Genomic DNA, 21,741 nt, shown 5'->3' with positions numbered 1-21,741 from the left:
ATAAAATCTCGAAAAAATTAATAAATTTCAACTATACATATGGCTATCCAATTATTCTAGAATCACGTTTTGAAAAGACAATCTTCACTTAATTATCTTTCTACCTCTATCAAAAATCAGTAGTTGAGGGCACCTGGGTGGCTCAGTCGGTTAAGCATCCGACTCTTGATCTCAGCTCAGGTCTTTATCTCAGGGTTGGGAGTATCAGCCCCATGCTGGGTTCCACATCAGTAGTGTGTGTATGGATGGATACGAGTCTATTTCTGAATGCTACTCTGTTAGTCTATTTCTGAATGCTACTCTGTTTCACTGATCTATCAGTCTATCTTTATACCAACTGCATATAATCTTAACCAAAATCAGACAGTATTATACCTAACTTTGTTGTTCTTTGTCAAAGTTCTTTTTGGCTGGGCTCTGCATTTCCACACTAATTTTTTTTTTTTAAGATTTATGTATCGGGGGGCCCCTGGGTGGCTCAGTGGTTTAAGCCTCTGCCTTCAGCTCAGGTCATGATCTCAGGGCCCTGGAATCGAGCCCTACATCGGGCTCTCTAATCAGCAAGGAGCCTGCCTCCCCCCCCATCTCTGCCTGCCTCTCTGCCTACTTGTGATCTCTGTTTAATAAATAAATAAAATCTTAAAAAAAAAAAAAAAAAAAGATTTATGTATGGGGCGCCTGGGGCTCAGGTCATAACCCCAGCGTCCTGGGATAGAGACCTGCATCAGGAGTTCCCTGCTCAATGGAGAATCTGCTTCTCCCTCTCTTTCTGCCCTTTCCCCCAACTCATGCTCTCTCTCTCACACACACAAATAAATATACAAGATCTTTTTCTTTTTAAGATTTTATTTATTTATTTGACAGACAGAGATCATAAGTAGGCAGAGAGGCAGGCAGAGAGAGAGGAGGAAGCAGGCTCTCTGCCAAGCAGAGAGCCCGATGTAGGACTCGATCCCATGACCCTGGGATCATGACCCAAGCCAAAGGCAGAGGCTTTAACCCACTGAGCCACCCAGGCACCCCAATATATAAAATCTTTTAAAAATAATAAAATGAAGATTTATTTCAAAGAGAGAGAGAATGCAAGCCAAGGAGAAGGGGCGGTGGAAGAGGAAAGTCAGAGGAAGCAAACTCCCCCCCCCACTGAGCAGGGAACCTGGCGGAGGGTTCCATCTCCCCACCTAGAGATCACAACCTGAGTCAAAAACCAAGAGTTGGGGGCGCCTGGGTTGCTCAGTGGGTTAAGCCTCTGCCTTCGGCTCAGGTGATGGTCTCAGGGTCCTGGGATCGAGCCCCGCATCAGGCTCTCTGCTCAGCAGGGAGCCTGCTTCCCTCTCTTTCTGCCTGTCTCTCTGCCTGCTTGTGATCTCTGTCAAATAAATAAATAAATAAATAAATCTTTAAGGGGGGGACCAAGAGTTGGACCAAGCCACCCAGGCACCCTTCCACAGGAACTTTACAATCAGCTTGACAATTCCTACAGAAGAGCTGCTGGCATTTTATTATTATTTTTTGAGCATAGTTGAAAAGCTGCTGGGATTTTATTGCAATTGTGGTGAATCTACACATCAATTTAGGAAGAACTGATATTTTAACAATACTGAGTTTTCCAGCCCACGAGCAAAGATGTATCTATCATTTAAGGCCCTCTTAAATTTCTCTCAGGAACATTTTATACTTTTTAGTGTATGGATCTTGTGTATCTCTTGTCAAATCACTCCCAGAATATTTCACGTGTTTTGACATTACCATGAATGGTTGACCTTTCTGGGAGCCAGCGTGGCTCAGTCGGTTAAGTGTCTGCCCTCAGCTTGGGGCATGACCCTGGGTCCTGGTTCAAGTCCCACATCGAGTTTCCTACTTAGCAGGGAGTCTGCTTCTCCCTCTGCGCTTCGCCCTTGCTCATGCTCCCTCTCTCTCAAAAACATACAAACAAAAAATCTTTAAAGATACTGATCTTTCTAAATTTTAATTTCCAATTGTTTGGTTTTTCTATTATTTATCTTGTATCCTGCTACCCTGCTCATAAACTCACTTATTAGCTCTAGTAGCTTTTATGGGAGATTCTAGGAGATTTTCTACATAGACAATCATGCTGTCTGCAAATAAAGATAACTTTATTTCTTCCTTCCCAATATAGATGCCCTTTATTTCCTTTTCTGGACATACTTACTGACTAAAACCACCAATACAATGTTAAATGGAGTGGAACAGCAGACATTCACTCTTTTACCATTAGATATGTTGTTAGCTAGAGATTATTGTGTAAACACCCTTTATTAGACTGACGGCTTTTCTATTTGCAGTTTGTTGCGTTTTTATTAGAAACTGATGCTGGATTTTGTTGAACGCTTTTTGTGTATAAAATGAGATGACCATATGGTTTTTCATCCTGTTTATAAGGAGAATTATAAATTTATAACAACTTTGCATTTGTAGAATAAACCCCACTGAATTATGATAAACTGTCCTTTTCCTAGTGCTGGATTTCATTTGCTAAAATTTTGATTAGAAAATTTTGCATCTGGGGCACCTGGGTGGCTCAGTGGGTTAAAGCCTCTGCCTTCGGCTCAGGTCATGATCTCAGGGTCCTGGGATGGAGCCCCGCATCAGGTTCTCTGCTCAGCGGGGAGCCTGCTTCCGTTCCTCTCCCTTTGCCTGCCTCTCTGCCTACTTATGATCTCTGTCAAATAAATAAATAAAATCTTTAAAAAAAAAAAAAAAAGAAAGAAAATTTTGCATCTGTGTTCACAATGGGGTTTTGTGAACACAGACTTTTTTTCTTAATGCATAGTTTTTTCTCTTTAATGTGCTTATACAGTTTTGGTATCAGGGTAATGCTGACCTTACATAATGAGTTCCAAAGAATTCACACCTCCCTCTCCTCTTCTATTTTCTGATAACACTTGTATAGAATTGGTATTGTATCTTCCTTAAATGTTTGACAGAATTCACCAACGAAGAAGACATTTGGGCATGGAGTTTCATCAAGTTTTTTGTTTTTGCTTTTTTAATATTTTATTTATTTATTTGACAGACAGTTCACAAGAGCACCTATTAAGGTTTGTATTATTTGTTGTTGAATGGGTTTTGGTAGTTTGTATCTTTCAAGGGATTTGTCCACTTTAGTTGTCAAATTTATTGGTGTCAAAAATGTTCTTAATATTCCCTTATTACCCTGTCAATATCTGTAGACTATATGTATCACCTAATTCTTCATGTTGGTTAACTTGTGTCCCTTTTTTTCCTGGAATTTTGGTTGGAGGTTTATTAATTTTATTGAATTAGCAGGTTCTGGTATCGCTGATTTTCCTGTTTTCTATTTTACTAATTTCTACTTTGATCTTTACTAAATCCTTTCTTCTTCTGTTTTCTTTGATTTAATTTGCTCTTCTCTTTCTTATCTCTTAAGGTAGAATCCAAGGTCAAACGCTTCGAGACCTATTTTTTCTAAAAAAAAGTTGTCTGGTTGTTTAGCGCTATACATTTCTCCTAACTTCTACCGTAGGCAGCATCTCATAAATTCTAACACCAAAGGGCTCCCTTGCCATCTAGATTTTGTTGAGTTCAACCCACAGGAAGCAAGAGCAGAAAATCAGATGGATGGTAGAGGAAAAGTGATGTTGGGGTATTTATTCCCTTGACTGTCTCCCTAGAAAATTGGTTACATCTTACTACAAAAGTACTCTTCTATAACTACACACTCTCTTCTCGTTGCATACCCACTTGCTCCCTTGTTTCTTTGGGGTTTACAAGTGGTGGGCTCTCTACTGTTGGAAACAATCAGGTACTTAACCTGTCCTTGACAGTCTTCCTTAACTGAGATCACACTGTTGTCTATCATCCATAGTCCCTTAATTCAATTCAGTTCAATTCCACCATTTGAATATGCCATCTGTTTCCTGCCAGGACTCTGACTAATGTGAAGTATGTGATTAAAACCCACAGACGTTACAAATAGAAAAAGAACTAGCTAGGAGCTCCAGAGAGTCAAAGTAAATTAGGGAAAAGAACAAGAACTTTGGAACCACACAAACAGACAAAAGTTTGAATCCTTGTCCCAACATGTAATTACTGGCTACTGTTAAGCTACTAAGCCATTCCCCTCCCTACTTTCTCTTGCCAGGCTGCCTTTTTCTGAGGCTTTTAAAAAAAATCAGGGGGAGGCCTGGGTGGCTCAGTCAGTTAAACGTCTGCCTTCAGCTCAGGTCATGATCTCGGGGTCCTGGGATGGAGTCCATATCACACTCCCTGCTTGGCAGGGAGCCTGCTTTCCCCTCTCCCTCAGTCCCTCCCTACAGCTCATGCTCTCTCTTGTGCTCTCTCCCAAATAAGTAAAACCTCAAAGGAAAAAGAAAAGGCGATATTCACTTTCCCAGCCCCCGTGCAGCTCGGGACGGCTACACAGACACAGTCTAGCCACACCACAGTAAGGGTGAGGGTCAAGTGCATGCTTCTGGTGAAGTTTTCTTACGACACTCAGGTAGGCACTTTCTCACTCTGAACACAGTCGCGAGTTCACAACTGAGAGGCAACAAAGCTAAGGACACAACTCAAAACCCTGAACAGAGCAGAGCAGAAAGACAAGAAGTACAGGTCCTTGACAATACTACCCAGCCTCTATCCCAAACCTGGTACCACCTGCCCCTACGACTTGCTATGTGAGACAATTAAAGGTCTTCACTGCTCAAGCCAAGACTACTCAAAGTATGTCCCCAGAGTGTCGTCATCACACCCCGCAGCTGGTCAGAACTGCATACTTTGGGGCCCTACCTCTGACCTTCTGAACCAAACTGTCAGGGAATGGTGCCCAAGAATGTATCTTCAGAAGTCCTCCAAGTGATTTCATTGAGGCTCAAGTCTGAGAAGTACTTGACACTGCTAGTCGGCTATTTCGTTACATACAGCTGAAACCATTCTTAACTAAAACATATCAATCTGGTGACACCTGGGTGGGTGACTCAGTCTGGTTAAGGGGCTGCCTCCAGCTCAGGTCATGATCCTAGGGTCCAGGGATCGAGTCCCGCATCGGGCTCCCCGCTCAGCAGAAAACCTGCTTCCCCCTCTGCCTGCCACTCCCCCATTTGTGCTGGCTCGCTCTCTCTGACACATAAAATCTTTAAAAAAGAAAAAAATCAATCTGAACAAGATATTTTAAGTTTTTGTTTTGGTTTTTTTTGAGTGATCTCTACACCCAACAGAGGGCATAAACTCATGGCCCCAAGATGAAGAGTCACATGCTCCACCAACTGAGCCAGCCAGGAGCCTTACCTAAACAAGCTATTTAAATATTTGAGCCTGACATGCAACATGCACCCAGTGTTCACAGCAGCAACAGCCACAACAGCCAAACTATGGAAAGAGCTGAGATGTCCATCGACAGATGAATTAAGATGTGGTGTGTACACACACACACACACACGCACACACACACAATGGAGTATATTACTCAGGCATCAAAAAAGAATGAAATCTTGCCATTTGCAATGACGTGGCTGGAACTAGAGGATTAAGTGAAATTAAGTCAGAGAAAGGTAAATATCCTATGATTTCACTCACATGTGGAATTTCAGAAACGAAACAAATGAACATGGGGGAAGGGAAGGAAAAATAAACTCAGACAAAATCAGAGAGGGAGACAAACCATAAGAGACTGTTAACTACAGGAAACAAACTGAAGGTTCCTGGCAGGGCGGTAGGTGGAGGGATGGGGTAACTGGGTGATGGGCACTGAGGAGGGCATGCGATGGAATGAGCACTGCGTGCTCTATGCAACTGATGAATCACAAAAGTACCTCTGAAATTAATGATACACTATATGTTCATTAAATTGAATTTAAATTAAAAAAGAAAAATAAATTTAAAAAACTGATAAATAGGTGAGCTTGTTTACCACCTCGACATTTTTTGTGCACATTCTGCAAGATATTATGGCAAAGCAATCAGCCCGATTTCCAGTACATACAAATATTTAACAAATGTTAGTCCCCTTCCTCCTGAATCTTACTTTAAGCTTTCAAAGGATTATACAGGGATTTCTTTAGTGTTAGGTTTTCACTTTAATCATTGCTACCCTGGTACTATCTGGACTAGAAAATTAAAAAACAAATTTAGTTTAAAAAAAAAAAAAAAAAGAGGAGCACATGGTAGCTCGGTAGGTTAAGCCTCTGCCTTTAGCTCAGGTCATGATCTCAGTGTCCTAGGATCGAGCCCCACCTTGGGCTCTTTGCTCAGCGGGGAGCCTGCTTCCCCCCCTCTCTCTGCCACCTCTCTGCCTACTTGTAATCTCTGTCAAATAAATAATAAAAATTTTTTAAAAAAGATTTTATTTGTGAGAGATAGAGCATGTGAGCAAGAAAGAGTGCACAAGCGGGGGGAGGGGCAGGGGGGCAAAGGGAGAGGGACAAGCAGACTCCTCACTAAGCAGGGAGCTGGACTGGGGACTTGATCCCAGGACCTTGGGATCATGACCTGAGCCAAAGGCAGACGATTAAATGACTGAGCCACCCAGGTGCCCCAACAATTACCATAATACTAACATAATGTTAAACATTCCCAACAATGAATACAGTTCTAAAATTTGTTATATTCCTACACTATAGTTCTAACAGTTCCTTACAATATCTGATACTAAGTAAAGCAGACTTCAAACGTAACAGTTTTACAAACAGAACCACACTCTGTGATCTATGCTGGAAGCTCTAATCTTAATGTATGGCTAGTGAGTCAAATCGTACCCCCAAAAAAATGGGCTTACCTCAAAATCACACTCTTCTCCCACAGCGTATTTTGTCATGATCTCCAACCAAGCAGTATCTACTAATTTCTCTAAAGAGGCTGTGTTATGGTGAACCATTTCCAGAACAAGTTTCTCATACCAGGCCGGGAACTCCTCCTTCAAACTAAACAAACATGTTATTAGTTACCAAGAAAATGCAGAAAAACCTATCTAGAGAATTAATTCAAGTTAGTGCAAACACTTCTTTGGCAAATATAAGCAAGCACTGGGGAATACAAAGCTTTAAAACCATGTGGCATGCAGGACGAAGGCGGAACTGCTAGGAAGCTCTGTCAGATGGGCCTATCCAGGTTAATTTTCTCATCTGGAAAATAAAATTAATAGGCACATCATCTGTAAGGCTGAACATTTTCCCATTTGTTTATATAGGAGATTTTCCTTTTTAGGTGTGAATTATTTACTTGTATCCTTACCCCCACCCTTTTTTTTTTGCTAGAAGCCCAAATCTTGATTCTATTTGTGTTAAGTCTCAGTCAATTTTTTCCTATGTATTCACATTCATTAAAAGGTCTCACAATACCTTGTGAGGTATCTAGAATTTCCACTTTATGAATAAGGGAAATAAATCAGGAAGGGTTAACATGATGGAACCAAAACTTGAACCCAAAGTCCTTGCAAAAGTAAAACAATGAAGTACTACTTTTCACTTAATAAACTAAAAGAAGAATTTTAATTAACATACCCAACAGCAACAAATGAGGAGTGCGATGTGGCACTCATGCACTGCAGACAGCCTATCAGGCTCACAATCGTAATACTCCCAGTCTTCTGTGCTGTTTATACCCAAAAATGTTCCTCGAACTGACTGCTAGCCTTAAAAATCTCTTATCATACTGCCTTACAATTTACCTATGGAGTTAGCTGCCATTCCCCAGTCCAATCAACAGAAGTCTCTCTGCCTTCATTAAGGCTGTTACCTTTGTCCTTTCCCTACCATGCTCCCTCCCAGCTTAATCACCGCCCCAAGATGCCCTCAGACTTCGCTAACTCCATGAGGCCTCTCCTGGCCCTTATAAAAGCCCGCTCTCCATCAAGCCTCCCAGTCACCAGGATTCGAAGGTCACTATCCACAGTTACTTCTGGGCAGGGAGGCTGGACAGTGATGTTCAGATCTTTAGATCAACTCTGTATCGCGCACATTCTTTTTTTTTTTTAATATTTTATTTATTTATTTATTTGACAGCGAGAGCAGGGGGAGAAGCAGGCTCCCTGTGGAGCCACCCAGGGGTCCCTGTATATTGCTTACATTCTTATAAAAAGTACGCATAACTTTTATAAATGGAAAAAACGTGATTTCTACTTTGAATAAAAACTGTAAAACCATACATTTTCAGTAATCCCTCCCATTACACCCTATATTCTGTTCACTATCAAATCACATAAAACATACCCCAAATGTGTTCTTTAGAACGTCCCTCTGCTGTAATGGCTTCTAAGGTCAAGTGAATTTGAAACCCACAAGGTTAAACCAAGCTACAGTTTCTTTACTGGAAATCTTCTGAAAACCTTTAATATGCTCACGTGTTTTATGATTTTTCAAGAACAAAGTTAGTAGAGTTTTTCCAAAGTTAGGGCTAAAAACCCTCTTTTCAAGAACAATTACAGAAGCCATCTTATTAGTTCTATTCCCAATAATGCCATGACTCTCTATTTGAATATTATCCCAAGGAAGCCTGCATCAACTTCCATCTGCTCGTCCTTCTCTAACTCACCCTATACACTGCTTCTAGATTAATCTCAAAGCCTTACTCCAATCTTATATTTCTCTCCTGTCCAAAAATTATTGTTGTCCTACTATTCACTAAATTAAATACAAATATTTGTATTTATGTCTCATCCTGTCTTCTATAATTTGGCACAAACTATCCTGTCAAGTTCACCTTCCTCAAGAAGCCCCAAGAAGGGGTGCCTGGGTAGCTCAGTCGTTAAGCATCTGCCTTTGGCTCAGGTCATGATCCCAGGGACCTGGCATCGAGCCCCACATCAGGCTCTCTGCTCTGGGGGAGGCCTACTTCTCCCTCTCCCATTACCCCTGCTTGTGTTCCTGCTCTCACCATCTCTTTCTCTGTCAAATAAATAAAATCTTAAAAAAAAAAAAAAAAGGCAGCCCCATGAAGTTTTCCCTAACAACTCCAGGTTGGTCCCTAGCCTCTAAATTCCCATCGTTTGTCTGCATATAGAAAAGCCTACATTATTCACATTTTGAAACTGAATTCTCTTACTTATTCCTAACAGTGTTTCACTTGATTCTCTTTGGGTTTTCTGGTACACAATCATATTACAAGTAACAATCACTGACTTGCTCCTTAGTACTCTTCATACTCTCTATCGTAGGTCACTGGTCACCATTTTTTTATTTACCATGAATTTTCATCACACACATCTTTTTGTCTCAAAAAGACACCCAGAAAAGGCAGCATTATCTCTATTTGCAAAGAGCAAGCCGTAAATGCTTATATAGTGCAGAGGATAGTGCCTAAACACCATAACCAATTCCTGAATAAGTCAAACATGAGACCTGCCCTCAAGAAGTCTACAAGCTACTATGAGGGCCGGCAACAGCCCATGGGCCAAACTCAGCTACCCACTAGTTTTTGTACATAAAATTCTCTTCTATTTACAGCCATTCACATTCATTTACATTTTCCCTATGGCTGTTTTCACTGTACTATGTCAGAGATGAACAGCTGAGACAGAAATCACGCGACCCACAGACCCTAAAATATTTACTAACTGGCACTTTACAGATAAGGCAGGCTAACCCCTGGTCTAATGTACAAAACAAAATATATACATAAATTACACTAATCCAAAATGGAACAATGTAAGTGACCAAGCAAAGAAGGAACAAACACCAGGTTAACGGACCAACAATTACTAGTCAGTTATGAAGCCATTACTAGAACCAGGTGTCAACTGAACCTAGGGCCTTCACACCAGCAGAAGAGTAGAACAGTATCAGATTACTCAACCGTATGCTCTCTGTTTATCTGCTATCAAGAGAAGTCAATGAAAAATCCACAGAAAAAGCTTCTCTTCCCAATTACTAGAAGAGTTGTTTTATTATCACCCCTGGTTTCATGTATCTTTTGCATGCTCCTATGCCCCAAATTGTTTTCTTTGAGGGAACACCCAGATGGGTAGGTACTCTGAACACAGACAGGATTTTTTTTTTTTTTAAGATCTTGTTTATTTATTTGACAGAGAGAGACCACAAGCAGGCAGAGAGGCAGGCAGAGAGAGAAAGAGGAGGAAGCAGGTTCCCCGCTGAGCAGAGAGCCCGATGTGGGGCTCATTCCCAGGACCCTGGGATCATGACCTGAGCCGAAGGCAGAGGCTTTAACCCACTGAGCCACCCAGGTGCCCCATGGATTTTTTTTTTTTTTTAAGATTTTATTTCTTTATTTGACAGAGAGAGATCACAAGTAGGCAGAGAAGCAGGCAGAGAGAGAAGGGGAAGCAGGCTCCCGCCAAGCAAAAAGCCAGATATGGGGCTGGATCCCAGGACCCCGGGGATCATGACCTGAGCCGAAGGCAGAGGCTTAACCCATTTAGATAAACTGTCTTCAAACCATGTATTTATTTTTGATAGCTACTGAAAGATTGTCCTAAAATTTCAAATGACCACAAAATAAAGAAATCTTTCTAAATGGCTGACTCTGTATTACTTCTAGATTATTATCAACTTCCTTTGCTCAGAACCACATTTCCAGGGGTGCCTGAGTAGCTCAGCTGGTTAAGTGCCTGACTCTTGATTTCGGCTCAGGTCAGGATCTCAGGGTTGTGAGATCGGGCCCCGCCAGCCCCACACTGGGCTGTGCAGAGCATGTAGCCTGCTTAAGATTCTCTCCTTCTCCCTCTGCCCTTCTATACCCCTCATGCATGTACTCGCTCTCTTTAAAAAAACAAAGCAAAACAAAACCTACATTTCCAGAGTATTGTCAAGGTAAAAGAATAGAGCAAGAACACGCAAGAGCCTGGTAAACAGCTAAGTAAGTGTATACAACTATATATTCCATGTACTTTGTTACCAGCAAAATGCCACTAGGCAAGGGCACTAAGACACCAACACACTGTACTCGTCTAATACAGTCCAATGTATGCCCATAATTTTAAGTATGGTTTTACTGTCAATACTCCCCCCTTCCTAGTAATATGAAGATGGTGCTAGAAGAGCAATGCTTTTATTACTTACAGTTCAGCAACTTCCTGTTCCTCCTCCCAGGCCTCCTTGTGTGTTAGCTGACTGCTTCCGGTACTCTTACATGTCCAAATGCGCTCACTGTACCTTTCCAGGCGGGCCTCATACTCTCTGTTAGCGGTGGCTCAGGAAAACGATATTCAAGCAACAGAGACAACTTATCCACATCCATAAAATACTTTATAACATAAAGAAAAAACTACAGCATCCTTTCTATAACATACAGCATAAAAAGCTAAAATTGAAATTCGAGTTTTCAAGTGGCAAATCCAAATAAAATGATTAAAGCTAAAGAATGACTAAAATGGTTTGTCATGGTTTTGTTTTACAAATAAAATATTAGTATTGTAGGGGCACCCGGATGGCTCAGTCGGCAGAGCACGCAACTCCTGACCCTGGGATTGCTGGTTCGAGCCCCACACCGGATGTAGAAATTACTTAAAAATAAATTTAAAAAATTAGTATTTTGTTATGAGATTTCTTCACTTCACCTGTTTCATCTTAATAAGACTCCCACAGCACTGAAAATTTATAATATAAAGGTAAATTAAACACAAGTCGTAAGGAATAAGAATTTAAGGTATGTGGAATTGTTACACAACTGAGATGGTCAGCAAGCTTGAGTCTGCTCCATGGAAAGATGAGAGACAGGACTGCCCCAGTCTCACAGGCAGTCTGGAATAATCCTGCGCATATACTAATGATCCATTTACTAGAAGCCATCCAGTCTACCTCAGAATCACCTGTTGGTTGGTCCTCAGAGTTTTGTTTTTGTTGTTGTTTTTTTTTTTTAAGATTTATTTATTTATTTGAGAGTGGGAGAGAGTGTGAGAGGAGAGAGGTCAGCAGGAGAAGCAGACTCCCTGCTGAGCAGGGAGCAGGATGCAGGACTCGATCCCGGGACTTCAGGATCAGGACCTGAGCTAAAGGCAGTCGCTTAACCAACTGAGCCACCCAGGCGCCCGGTCCTTAGAGTTTAAAAAATAAATTCCATAAAGCCCTAAAAATAATTTTGATACCATATTTACCCAGTCTTTACGTTGTCTCCAATAACACTACACTCACAAGTCGCTTAAGAAACGCTTGTTCAGTCTTTCTAAGGCAGATGAAGAGATCGGCCTTTAGTTAGCGCCATATAAATGGTAACTTTCCACACCCATCCCGACTAGAATTCACTCTCAGCCAGCCACATTCAAATTCAAATGACAACTAACTAATCAGGCACAGCAACAGACGCTACCAAGAAAATAAACTGATACCACAACTACGGAATTAGCCGCCAATCTCTGTACTTTCCAAGTGACGCTTTTTATAGTAGTTGACATAAATGTATTTAAACAGCCGGTCTGCAATATTACCTTACAACTAAACAAGTAATTCATTGTTTATATATGAAGATTCTTTGTTTTCCAGGGTTAATGATCAGTGAAAAGACAGAGGACAGGGAAAAATCCAGAAGTAATCCAGAAACAGTAGTTTTAGCCAAGAGTATAGCACCTTCCCTTACTGTACCTTTCTCTGGGTCTGCCAAAAGCAAAACAGTAAGTCTATTTTCCTGGGGGCGGGGGGTACTATTATTTAAATGACTGAACAAAAGAGCAGTACCACCAAAAGCCAGGAGGCAAGCATCCATATAATATTACGTAAATTCAATCTCACTGAAAATTTATAAAAACTTACAGGCAGGAAACAGCATGCCTTCCACAGCGACATGATCGTAACTGATCAACAAGAGAAGTTTGTTTTCTGGTTTTGTCTATTTCCACTGGGGACGGGGAGGTAAAATAATGACAGAAACAATCATTAAGCAGACTGAAACATTCAAAACGTCTGATAACACTAACGCAGTATTTACTTACACTGAAGAAATTCACTGGGTGATCACAGAGAATGTGAGACAAACATGTCCTAAAGAAAGAATTTTAGCTTTTGTTATTAGCTGTTATTTTTAAAGGCAGGAATAATGTGCCCAGTCATCCTCCTTTGATCTAGACCTACAGGGCCAGCTACGTGGTATCACCCGGATGCCTCAATGATACCTCCAATCCAACCTTTTCTTATTACCCCTTCCCTCCCTCCTAAGCTTGCTCCGTAACAGTGATTCCCACTGAAAGACCCTGGTGTCCAAGTCAGAAACCAAGGAATCCTCCTCAGTTCTTCAGTCCCTAAGTGCAACCGCGCACTTACTGCTCAGTTCAGTCCTTCCTCTTCCACAACAGAGCCATTATTCAAATTCAGCTTCTGAACCTCACTTCTCAGCTAGCCAAAACATTTTTAAACATTTTAATTGGCCTCACTGGTAATCCTCCTCTGGTCTTTTATGCTTCTCACCCAAACATCCTTCTTCTCAAATGTATTTGTTTTTAAACCCAGTTCTTCTTCCTTTAAAATCTCATTTGCCCGCCGGCCCCTGAAATGCAAATATATTCACACTGGGAAGCAAGCCTCTGGCTCCTACAGGACTGAAAATCACTCCACCAATCAAGATTTTGTTGAGCAAGTTCCATGATTTTTATTCTTTTTTTTTTTTTTAAGATTTTATTTATTTATTTGTCAGAGAGAGACAGGGAGAGAGAGCAAGCACAGGCAGACAGAATGGCAGGCAGAGGCAGAAGCAGGCTCCCCGATGAGCAAGGAGCCCGATGTGGGACTCGATCCCAGGACACTGGGATCATGACCCGAGCCGAAGGCAGCTGCCCAACCAACTGAGCCACCCAGGCGTCCCGATTTTTATTCTTTTAAGAAAAAAAAGGGAGAAGCTTTTTTCCTCAAATACGTATTTAAATACCAAATTTTTTTAAGGATTTTTTTTTTTAAGATTTATTTATTTGTCAGAGAGAGTGAGCACAGGCAGACAGAGTGGCAGGCAGAGGCAGAGGGAGAAGCAGGCTCCCTGCCGAGCAAGGAGCCTGATGTGGGGATGTGGGGCTCGATCCCAGGACCCTGAGACCATGACCTGAGCTGAAGGCAGTTGCTTAACCAACTGAGCCACCCAGGCGTCCCTTTTTTAAAGATTTCAATCACCCAGGCGCCCCTCAAGGCAGTTTATTATTATTATTATTTTGAGATTTTACTTATTTATTTGACAGACACAGATCACAAGTAGGCAGAGACACAGGCAGAGAGGGGGAGAAAGCAGGCTCCCTCCCGAGCAGAGAGCCCGATGGGGGGCTCGATCCCAGGACCCTGAGACCATGACCTGAGCTGAAGGCAGAGGCTTTATTTAACCCACTGAGCCACGCAGGCGCCCCTTAAATACCAAATAATTTTTTACTGATTACGCTTTTGCAAACCATAAAAGAGCTTCCTACTCTGAGACTTATCTTTCTCACCTTCCTTTGAAAATTCACTATCAGAAGAGCATTCTCATTCTGGGGGACTGACTGCATCCATTCCCCTAACTTCAACTATTACCTATCTGCCAAGAATTTCTATCACCAGCTCAGTCTCCTCTCTGAACTCCAGGCCCCTAGAATACACCAGCAATACAGACACCTCCATTCCGATATATGCACAGCAACTCAACAGAAGAACTTCCAAACTAAACACTCACTTCCTACCCTCCCCACCCATTCCCAGGCAAAACTAAAAGGAAAAAAACGACTAGCCCCTCTTCCAGCCCCCTCTTCCAGCGTTTCTCTTCTTATCTGAGAATGACCCACTAACCAAATGACAACCACAACATTATCCTTGTTTCCTCCCCAGTCACCAAATCCTATCAAATCTACCTAACTTGGGCGCCTGGGTGGCTCAGTGGGTTGAGCTGCTGCCTTCGGCTCAGGTCATGATCTCAGGGTCCTGGGACTGGGATCGAGTCCCTTGTCGGGCTCTCTGCTCAGCGGGGAGCCTGCTTCCCTTCCTCTCTCTCTGCCTACTTGTGATCTGTCTGTCAAATAAATAAATAAAATCTTTAAAAAAAAAAAAAATCTCCCTAACTTATTTCTGAAATCTACTGTACTCCTCAAGGGGTAGTAAATTTGTGCAGACCTCCAGACCTGTGGCCTGGTTTACTGCATAATGGCCTCCCTAGTTTCATGGCCGCTTGTCTTCAGGCTGCAGATCCATGCTCAACACGGCAGCCACAGACAGCTTCCTAAGAGTCAGCGTCTACCCTGCTCGGATTTATAAACCACTTCCCATAAACTTAAGACAAAGACCAAATTCCTCAACCTGTCTGCCAAGGATCTATGTCCAACCCCACTTGGCAGTTCTATCTCCATTCCCACTTCTTCACTCCAGCTACAGAAAACCTCTTCCAAGTATTAAAATTCAAGAACCTTCAAATTCACAAACTCTTCAAAAAGCACAGTCCTCTATTCTTTATCCAACTACAACATTCTGCTTATACTGTAGATCTCAACTGAGAAGTAACTTCCCCCAGGAAACACTCCCTGAACCCTGAAATAGGGTAGATTGTACTCTTCTTTCCACACAGTCACCTCTGTTCCAGAAAAAGGATTCTACTTCATCCTCTGCCCTGTGGCTTGCAAGGCCTCAGACAGGAGTAGTGCCCATCCCCCACCCCCTCCCCACTGATGCTAGGCTCGGCCACATGACTTGCTTCGGTGAACAGATGTGGACAGACAGGAGAGATGCCACCACCAAGCAGCTGAAAAAGCCATCCTGGTGTTCTCCAGGTCTTTTGGCCACTAGAAAAGCACGTTGAGAGACAAGGACTGCTCCTTCAGCCTGGGTCCTGGAATAAGAAAAGTTATGTCTGTCCTCTTTTTCACCTTTTTTTCCACATGTGGCCACTAGAAAACCTTTAATCCCACATGGCTCACATTGTATTTCCTTTTTTTTTTTTTTTTAAGATTTTATTTATTTATTTTTCAGAGGGAGAGCGTGCATGCACAAGCAGAGGGAGCAGCAGGCTCTCTGCTGAGCAAGGAGCGTGATGCGGGCCTCGATCCCAGGACCCATCAGGACGGTGCTAAAGGCAAACATTTAACCAACAGGGCCACCCAGGCGTCCCCCACCTTTTTTTCTTAATTTTATTTATTTATTTGGCACATTATGTTTCTATTGGACAACACTATCTACCTAATAAGGTTTACATCTAGGAATCAATGAATGCCCTCTAACAATAAAAATTTTAATTGACTAGTCATCTAAGATTAATCTCAAAAGTTCAAAACTAGAATTCCTACAACCTCAACATTGGGTATTTTTAAGTTTATGTAACTCTGTTCTGGTTATTACCGGAGAAAGAACGAAAAAAAGTCAAAATCAAGAGGAAAAAAAGCCCATTACAAGGATATTCGGTCAGCTGCCTCTAAATCCTATTTCAGATTTTAGGTTACCAAAATAAGTCACTTACTCTCAAATAACTACTCAGAGCAAATGCCAATTGAGGTTTTCATGTTCCAGCCACTGTTGCACATATAATTGCAGAGAAAATGTCAAAGCAATTCTCCAAAGGTTGTGTAAGTTATAAACGACAAGATATTCTCAAATCCTATATATCTCATTATGCACCTACTTTTTCGTGATTTCAAGAGCTATCTCCTTACCACAATATGCTGCTTCTTTGTTCTCTTTAGCCTTGTAAGGACTGTTTCTTTCAATAAAGTACTTGATAGCCTGAAAGGAAGTGGCCCAGAAAAGTATGGAGGTTAAACAAGTATAACTATAACCCTCAGAGTTCCATGTGAAATGACAAAGCACCAACTCAAAATCTGCTTTTTATTTTGTCTTTGGAACAGTCTTCATCAAGTGAAAAGCAACTCTCACTTAGTGTAACTTTAAAGAAATTAAATTATAAAAATCAACATACAAACTCACTATTCCAACGTCCAGTAAAAAATCCTGGCTAGCAACTACAATTTAACTCCAACTCTTAAAACATGCTCTACTCACTCTTGCCTACTGCCAGATTAACTGGGTTCTTACAACCCCTCCTCATCACACCTTTTAAAAGCTCTCATATATTGAGGCTACAAAGATTACTTGAAGCAGTTGTTTCTAAGCTTTAGGGAGGAGGACAGTTAAAGCTATACAACAAAAACACCAGCCTACAGCAGGCTGCGTGTAGCTTCCGTTCCCCCTCAAAACCCATCTTGCTTTAGCCACTGTGATTATCCTGTTGTCAGATAATCTCATCAAGAATGATTCTGATAAAGTTAATCTCACCAAGGAAGATCCAGTGTTCTGCCTTAGGACTAACCCAGGAAGCAACTTTTGTACCATAGATTCAAAGCTGTAATATAATAAACATAATCATCAATGTATAAAAAACTCAGTCATTAAATGTGTGCATCATTCCTAGCTACCACTGTAAGTTTAATGAGGAGGGACAATAATGCCTTCAAAGAACATACCAACACTCACAGCGTTAAGTTAATAAAACATCTCACTGATTTGCTATTGCATATACATGCAATCAAAAGTAAATGTTAGGAGAAAATTAAAGTATCAAATTCTATTAAAAACAGAATTGTAAATATAAATTAAGAAGCAGAAAGAACATACTTCAAATGCAGCTGTTAACCAACCACATACCTGTTCTCTGTGAAATCACTAAGAGCCTAATAAATATAATAACCTGCGAACCACACAGTACAATTGTTTAAAAGCATCCTTGAAGTGCGTGCACTTGTAGAAATTCCCAAGGAAGCAATTTCCCCCTCATTATGCAACGCAATTTAAGAACTCCTTTGTTAAAAAGGGTTCTAAATACCAGCATAGGAGATTTTTTTTAATGAAGAATTTTTTTTTTTAAATACCTAACTCTTAAAAAGTTTCAGGTTTCCATTTTCTATTGTCATTGTTAACAGAACCTCCTCCAATACAGGACTACATTTCAATGATTTCAGTAAAGAATACAAAAAGGCCAGGGCTGCCAGTTCTAAATTAACCACCTATAACCATTTTTTACATGGCTCAATACCTACCAGACTCTGAACTTGTCTCTACCGCGTGTTTCACATGCTACACTAGAACCAGACATGAAAAATAAACATCTGATAGTATTAGTGAGTACCCATCAAGTGTTCAAAAAATGGTATTTAAATAATGTTTTAAAAGGATATGGCAGATTCCTACAGTAACTTTTTTACCCCACCGATGTTTTTAAATATCTCAAAAAATTAAAATAAGGGGCGCCTGGGTGGCTCAGTCGTTAAGCGTCTGCCTTTGGTTCAGGTCCTGATCTCAGCGTCCTGGGATGGAGCCCCGCATCCGCGCCCTGCTCCATGGGAAGCCTGCTTCTCCCTCTCCCACTCCCCTTGCTTGTGTTCCCTCTCTTGCTGTGTCTGTCTCTGCCAACTAAATAAATAAAATCTTTAAAAAAAAAAATAAACAAAAATAAAAATAAAAAAGGAGGACACCCTTAGAATAATGCTGTGCTCAGCAGAGGTGCAGTACTTCTCCAAAGCTTTCTGAAAGTCCTAACAGGACAAGAAAAAGAACCGCATTACCACCTGAACCCGTCCCTGAAAGGCACCTCCCCTCAAACCACCACAAGGAACTTGCCTTCTTTTCTGGATCTACTTATAGGGATAAGGTAGAAAATGCACTGCATCCTACCCCTGACTTTCATCGTTTCAGTGTCTGACCTTTAACAAGTCAACCTCAACCCTCTGGGCCCACCTGGCAAAGGAGGCAGGAGAACCTGACCATCCCCGAGATCCATTTCAGCTACAAGATGCTACTGCGGCTGTCTTTCTCCAAGAGCCTTCCTAACAGCACGGGCCCACTTTCCGGGTCCTTTTGTACGTAAACATCCAACTCCACAAACCGCACTGGAACAAGAATGAGGTTATCTTGTACAAGACTGCATTAAAGAGAGGATCAAAGAGACATGAAATCAAATGACATCGCTCGCATGGGCGCCTCCTCCCATACGGAGGGCAAGGAAGCAGAGAGAAACTAAAAAACCCAACGCTTCCCAAGGAAAGGGCTGATGAAACTCCGTAATACAGTGGCCTTCGGCCTTGAAGCTTTGTCTAAAAAAAGCGTGATTCGGGAATCTACTTTTTTTACACTGAAGCTTCAAATCCGGCATCCATAAAAGAAAAAAAGTAAATCAAAGTCATACAACGGAAAGACCGAGCTTGTGCAAGGAACCTTCAGCCATCAGAAGAGGGTGCGTCTTCTGGAAAACACCAGTCTCCCATTCCTGAAATGCAACATGAAAACTTGAAGCATGCCTCGGTGTTTGTCCAATGCGTGCCGATCGCCTCTTCGGCCGTCAGCATTTCAGACCTGGGCGAGCCGGGGAAGGCAGGCTCCTCCGAGACAACTTTTCCTTGCCCTTCCCCTAAGTCTGGGAATCCGCTCTTGGTGACGCGCCTCACGGTCTTGTCAGCTCATCACCAGCCTCAGGTCTCCACTCCGGAGGAGGGGAGAAAACAAAACACAACACAAGAGCCCCCGCGGAGATCCGGGTAAAAACGTACAAAAAAAAAAAAAAATCTTGCACAAGCCGGATCACGAGGCCGCGTGGGTACAATTTCAAAAACTTAAGTTGAAGGTTTAATTTAAAAGGAAAGAAAAACGCAGCAGAAGGAAAGCCGTCTCCCGTCCGTGCTTCGGGCCTAAAGCCACCCGGGGGCAGGGGCGCCGCTGGTCGAAAGCGAGGCCCGGGGACAAAGTGCGGAGCCAGGGGAAAGGATGGAGGGCGCGGGGCTCCGGGCCGGCCCGCGCCCCCACCCCCGCGGAACGGCGGGCTCGAGCTCCGGCTCGGGATGCAGGCCCGCCGGCGCCCGGCGCGCTGACAGCTGCCACCGGCGCTGGCTGCGCGGCCCGCCCGGCCCCGGCGAGCCCCCCGGCCCACCCCGCCCCACCCCGCCCCACCCCGCGGGCGGCCCGGCGGCCGCGCTGGAAAGGATACTCCCGGGTGCGGAAGGCCTCCTGAGTGTGCGCGATGGTGAAGAGCGGCTCCTCGCCGGGAAGGGGCTTCACCAGCGGGAAGGGCTTGCGGCCCAGAAGCGGCGCCATCGCGGCGGTGGCAACGGCGGAGACTGCGGCCCGGAAGGCGGCGGCTCCTCGGCGAGCCCGCGGCGCAGCACTAGGCCCCGCGGCCCGGAGCGAGCGCCTGGTTCCCGGGGGTGGGGTGGGGGAGGGGAGGGGTGAGAGGGCGGCGCGAACTCGGCTCCCTCAGTGCTGGCGCGGCCGCGCGAGGGCCATGCAACGGGACGCGAGGACACGGAACTCCCACGCACACCGCTGCGCCGCCCGGCAGCCTCCGGCCCAACCTTCGCTGCGGGTCCCCGCGTTCGGCAGTCACGACTCCTCCTCAGCTGCACCGGAGGAAATTATTGAAAAATGGCGGGAGATTCCCCTCCTCCCCCCCGCCCGGCCAGCGCACACACTAACTTGCTCCCCTGTGGCGCCGGTGGCGAATGCTCCAATAGGCGGAGAGCTGATCAGGGCTCACAGTCTATTGGCTCAGGGGAGCTGCCGCTCTGGCGCTTGAGTCCCGCCCCCTTTCCCGGCCGTGTAGTTGGGTTGCAGCGCACTAGAGGGCAGTATGAAGAGGTGAAAGGTCACGTTATGTAAGCGCTGTTGTGAGGCCTAAGGGCCTCCAGCGGCGGAGTTGAAAATGGGGGACAGCGGGGGACTGAAAGGCCTGGAATTCAAAGAGGTCAGGCTAGAGAAGCCCCTTAACATATACAGACACTGCGCCATCTGTCACCGACGGCGACACCGACATCCGGGCACTACTGTCCGTGTGGTGCGCCGGAGGGGGAGGGGGAGCGCGCGGCCAGGGGCTTTGTCTTTCCACTTGTGCTCCGCCCCCTCCTTAAAGGCGCCGCGCTCGGCCACGCCCGGGGATGCGCGGGTGGGGCGGAAGGGAGGAGGCGTTGGCGGGAAGAAACCCAGGACCGTATCCCCGCGAAGGTTCTGCTGAAGGACCGCTGGAGCCTCAGTATTGCTCACCCCAAAGTTAACTTCTGGAAGAGAGTGAGGTTGAGACCTGGGTATGAGTATGATGCTTGTTTTTAGGAGCTTGGCGGAAAAAGATAATAGACAAGCTTCTTTGGAAAAATATATTCAAGGGCGTACCTATTAAAAATATACCCATTAATTCGGGTAGCCTTTGCTGGCACTTCCAGCGTTCAGGGCCCTGTACTGGGAGCTGCAGAGGAGAGAAAATGAGAGCCTGCCCTGAGCAAATAAGAGGCCCAAGTAGGACAGGACTGTGATCCTGGCTCTGCAAAGTGCACAGTAGGAAGTCAGCACTGAAGGCCGGGAGAGTGAGGACATTCCAGCCGTTTCTCCAAGCAGACTGCACCACGTAGTGCTCCATAATTCTCTCTCTAGTAAATCCTCCCCTTTGGTGCAAAGATCACTGACCTCAGAATGTACCTACCTTCCAGCCTGTCCTTGAACAGAGCTAGACTTTGAGGTGTCCCTGAAAGCCGTGGCACATGCCAGTGCCAGGCCCTTCTCTCCTTCTCATTTTGAGGTGAGAGTATCCCCCCTCCCCCAACCCCAGTAAAGTGTTAAGTTCCAGGTCAGACACCATCGCTATGGAGGCGCCTCTGAACCCTTAGCAGAGATGGGAGAAATGTCCTTCTTCAGTAGTCTTTTCTTCTAGGAGGATTAGGAGCAACCTCAGAAGACAGAGCATTTGAGTTGATTGTGAAAAGATAAGTAGCGCTTTCCCTAGGCAGAGAAATGAGAGATGTATGTTCTCGGCAGAAGGAGCAGCAGGGCCGAGTTGGTAAATTCAGGACAACAGACCTAAAACTTCAGAGGTGTTGAGGTGGAAAGTATCAAGAGATCAGAGTGGCAA

At 43.8% G+C, this 21,741-nt stretch overlaps 1 protein-coding gene across 8 annotated transcripts in view; it reads right to left on the bottom strand.

Annotated features, from left to right (window-relative positions):
- Positions 1 to 20,060, bottom strand: part of LOC111145522 (bromodomain adjacent to zinc finger domain 1B) — a 68,687-nt gene extending 48,627 nt beyond the window's left edge. For 4 of the 8 annotated variants that reach the window (XM_022500416.1, XM_022500417.1, XM_022500418.1 and 1 more), the window contains exons 1-3: positions 19,834 to 20,060; positions 10,995 to 11,111; positions 6,758 to 6,902 (exon numbers count right to left, since the gene is read on the bottom strand). In XM_022500416.1, the coding sequence (XP_022356124.1) occupies positions 6,758 to 6,902; positions 10,995 to 11,111; positions 19,834 to 19,940 (369 nt within the window). In that variant the 5' untranslated portion in view covers positions 19,941 to 20,060. Of the gene's footprint in view, positions 1 to 6,757; positions 6,903 to 10,994; positions 11,125 to 12,680; positions 13,511 to 16,513; positions 16,584 to 17,132; positions 17,200 to 18,590; positions 19,363 to 19,833 lie in introns of those variants that run through there. The other 4 variants (XM_022500421.1, XM_022500423.1, XM_022500422.1 and 1 more) reach the window with 4 other exon arrangements.
- Between the last annotated feature and the right edge of the window lie 1,681 nt (positions 20,061 to 21,741).

The sequence above is a fragment of the Enhydra lutris genome, unplaced genomic scaffold (genome assembly GCF_002288905.1).
Source record: "Enhydra lutris kenyoni isolate GAN:26980312 unplaced genomic scaffold, ASM228890v2 scaffoldscaffold13, whole genome shotgun sequence".
In the NCBI taxonomy this organism is placed as follows: Eukaryota; Metazoa; Chordata; class Mammalia; order Carnivora; family Mustelidae; genus Enhydra; species Enhydra lutris.
The sequence above is the reverse complement of the archived record's forward strand: the minus strand, read 5'-3'. Positions and strand labels throughout refer to the sequence as shown.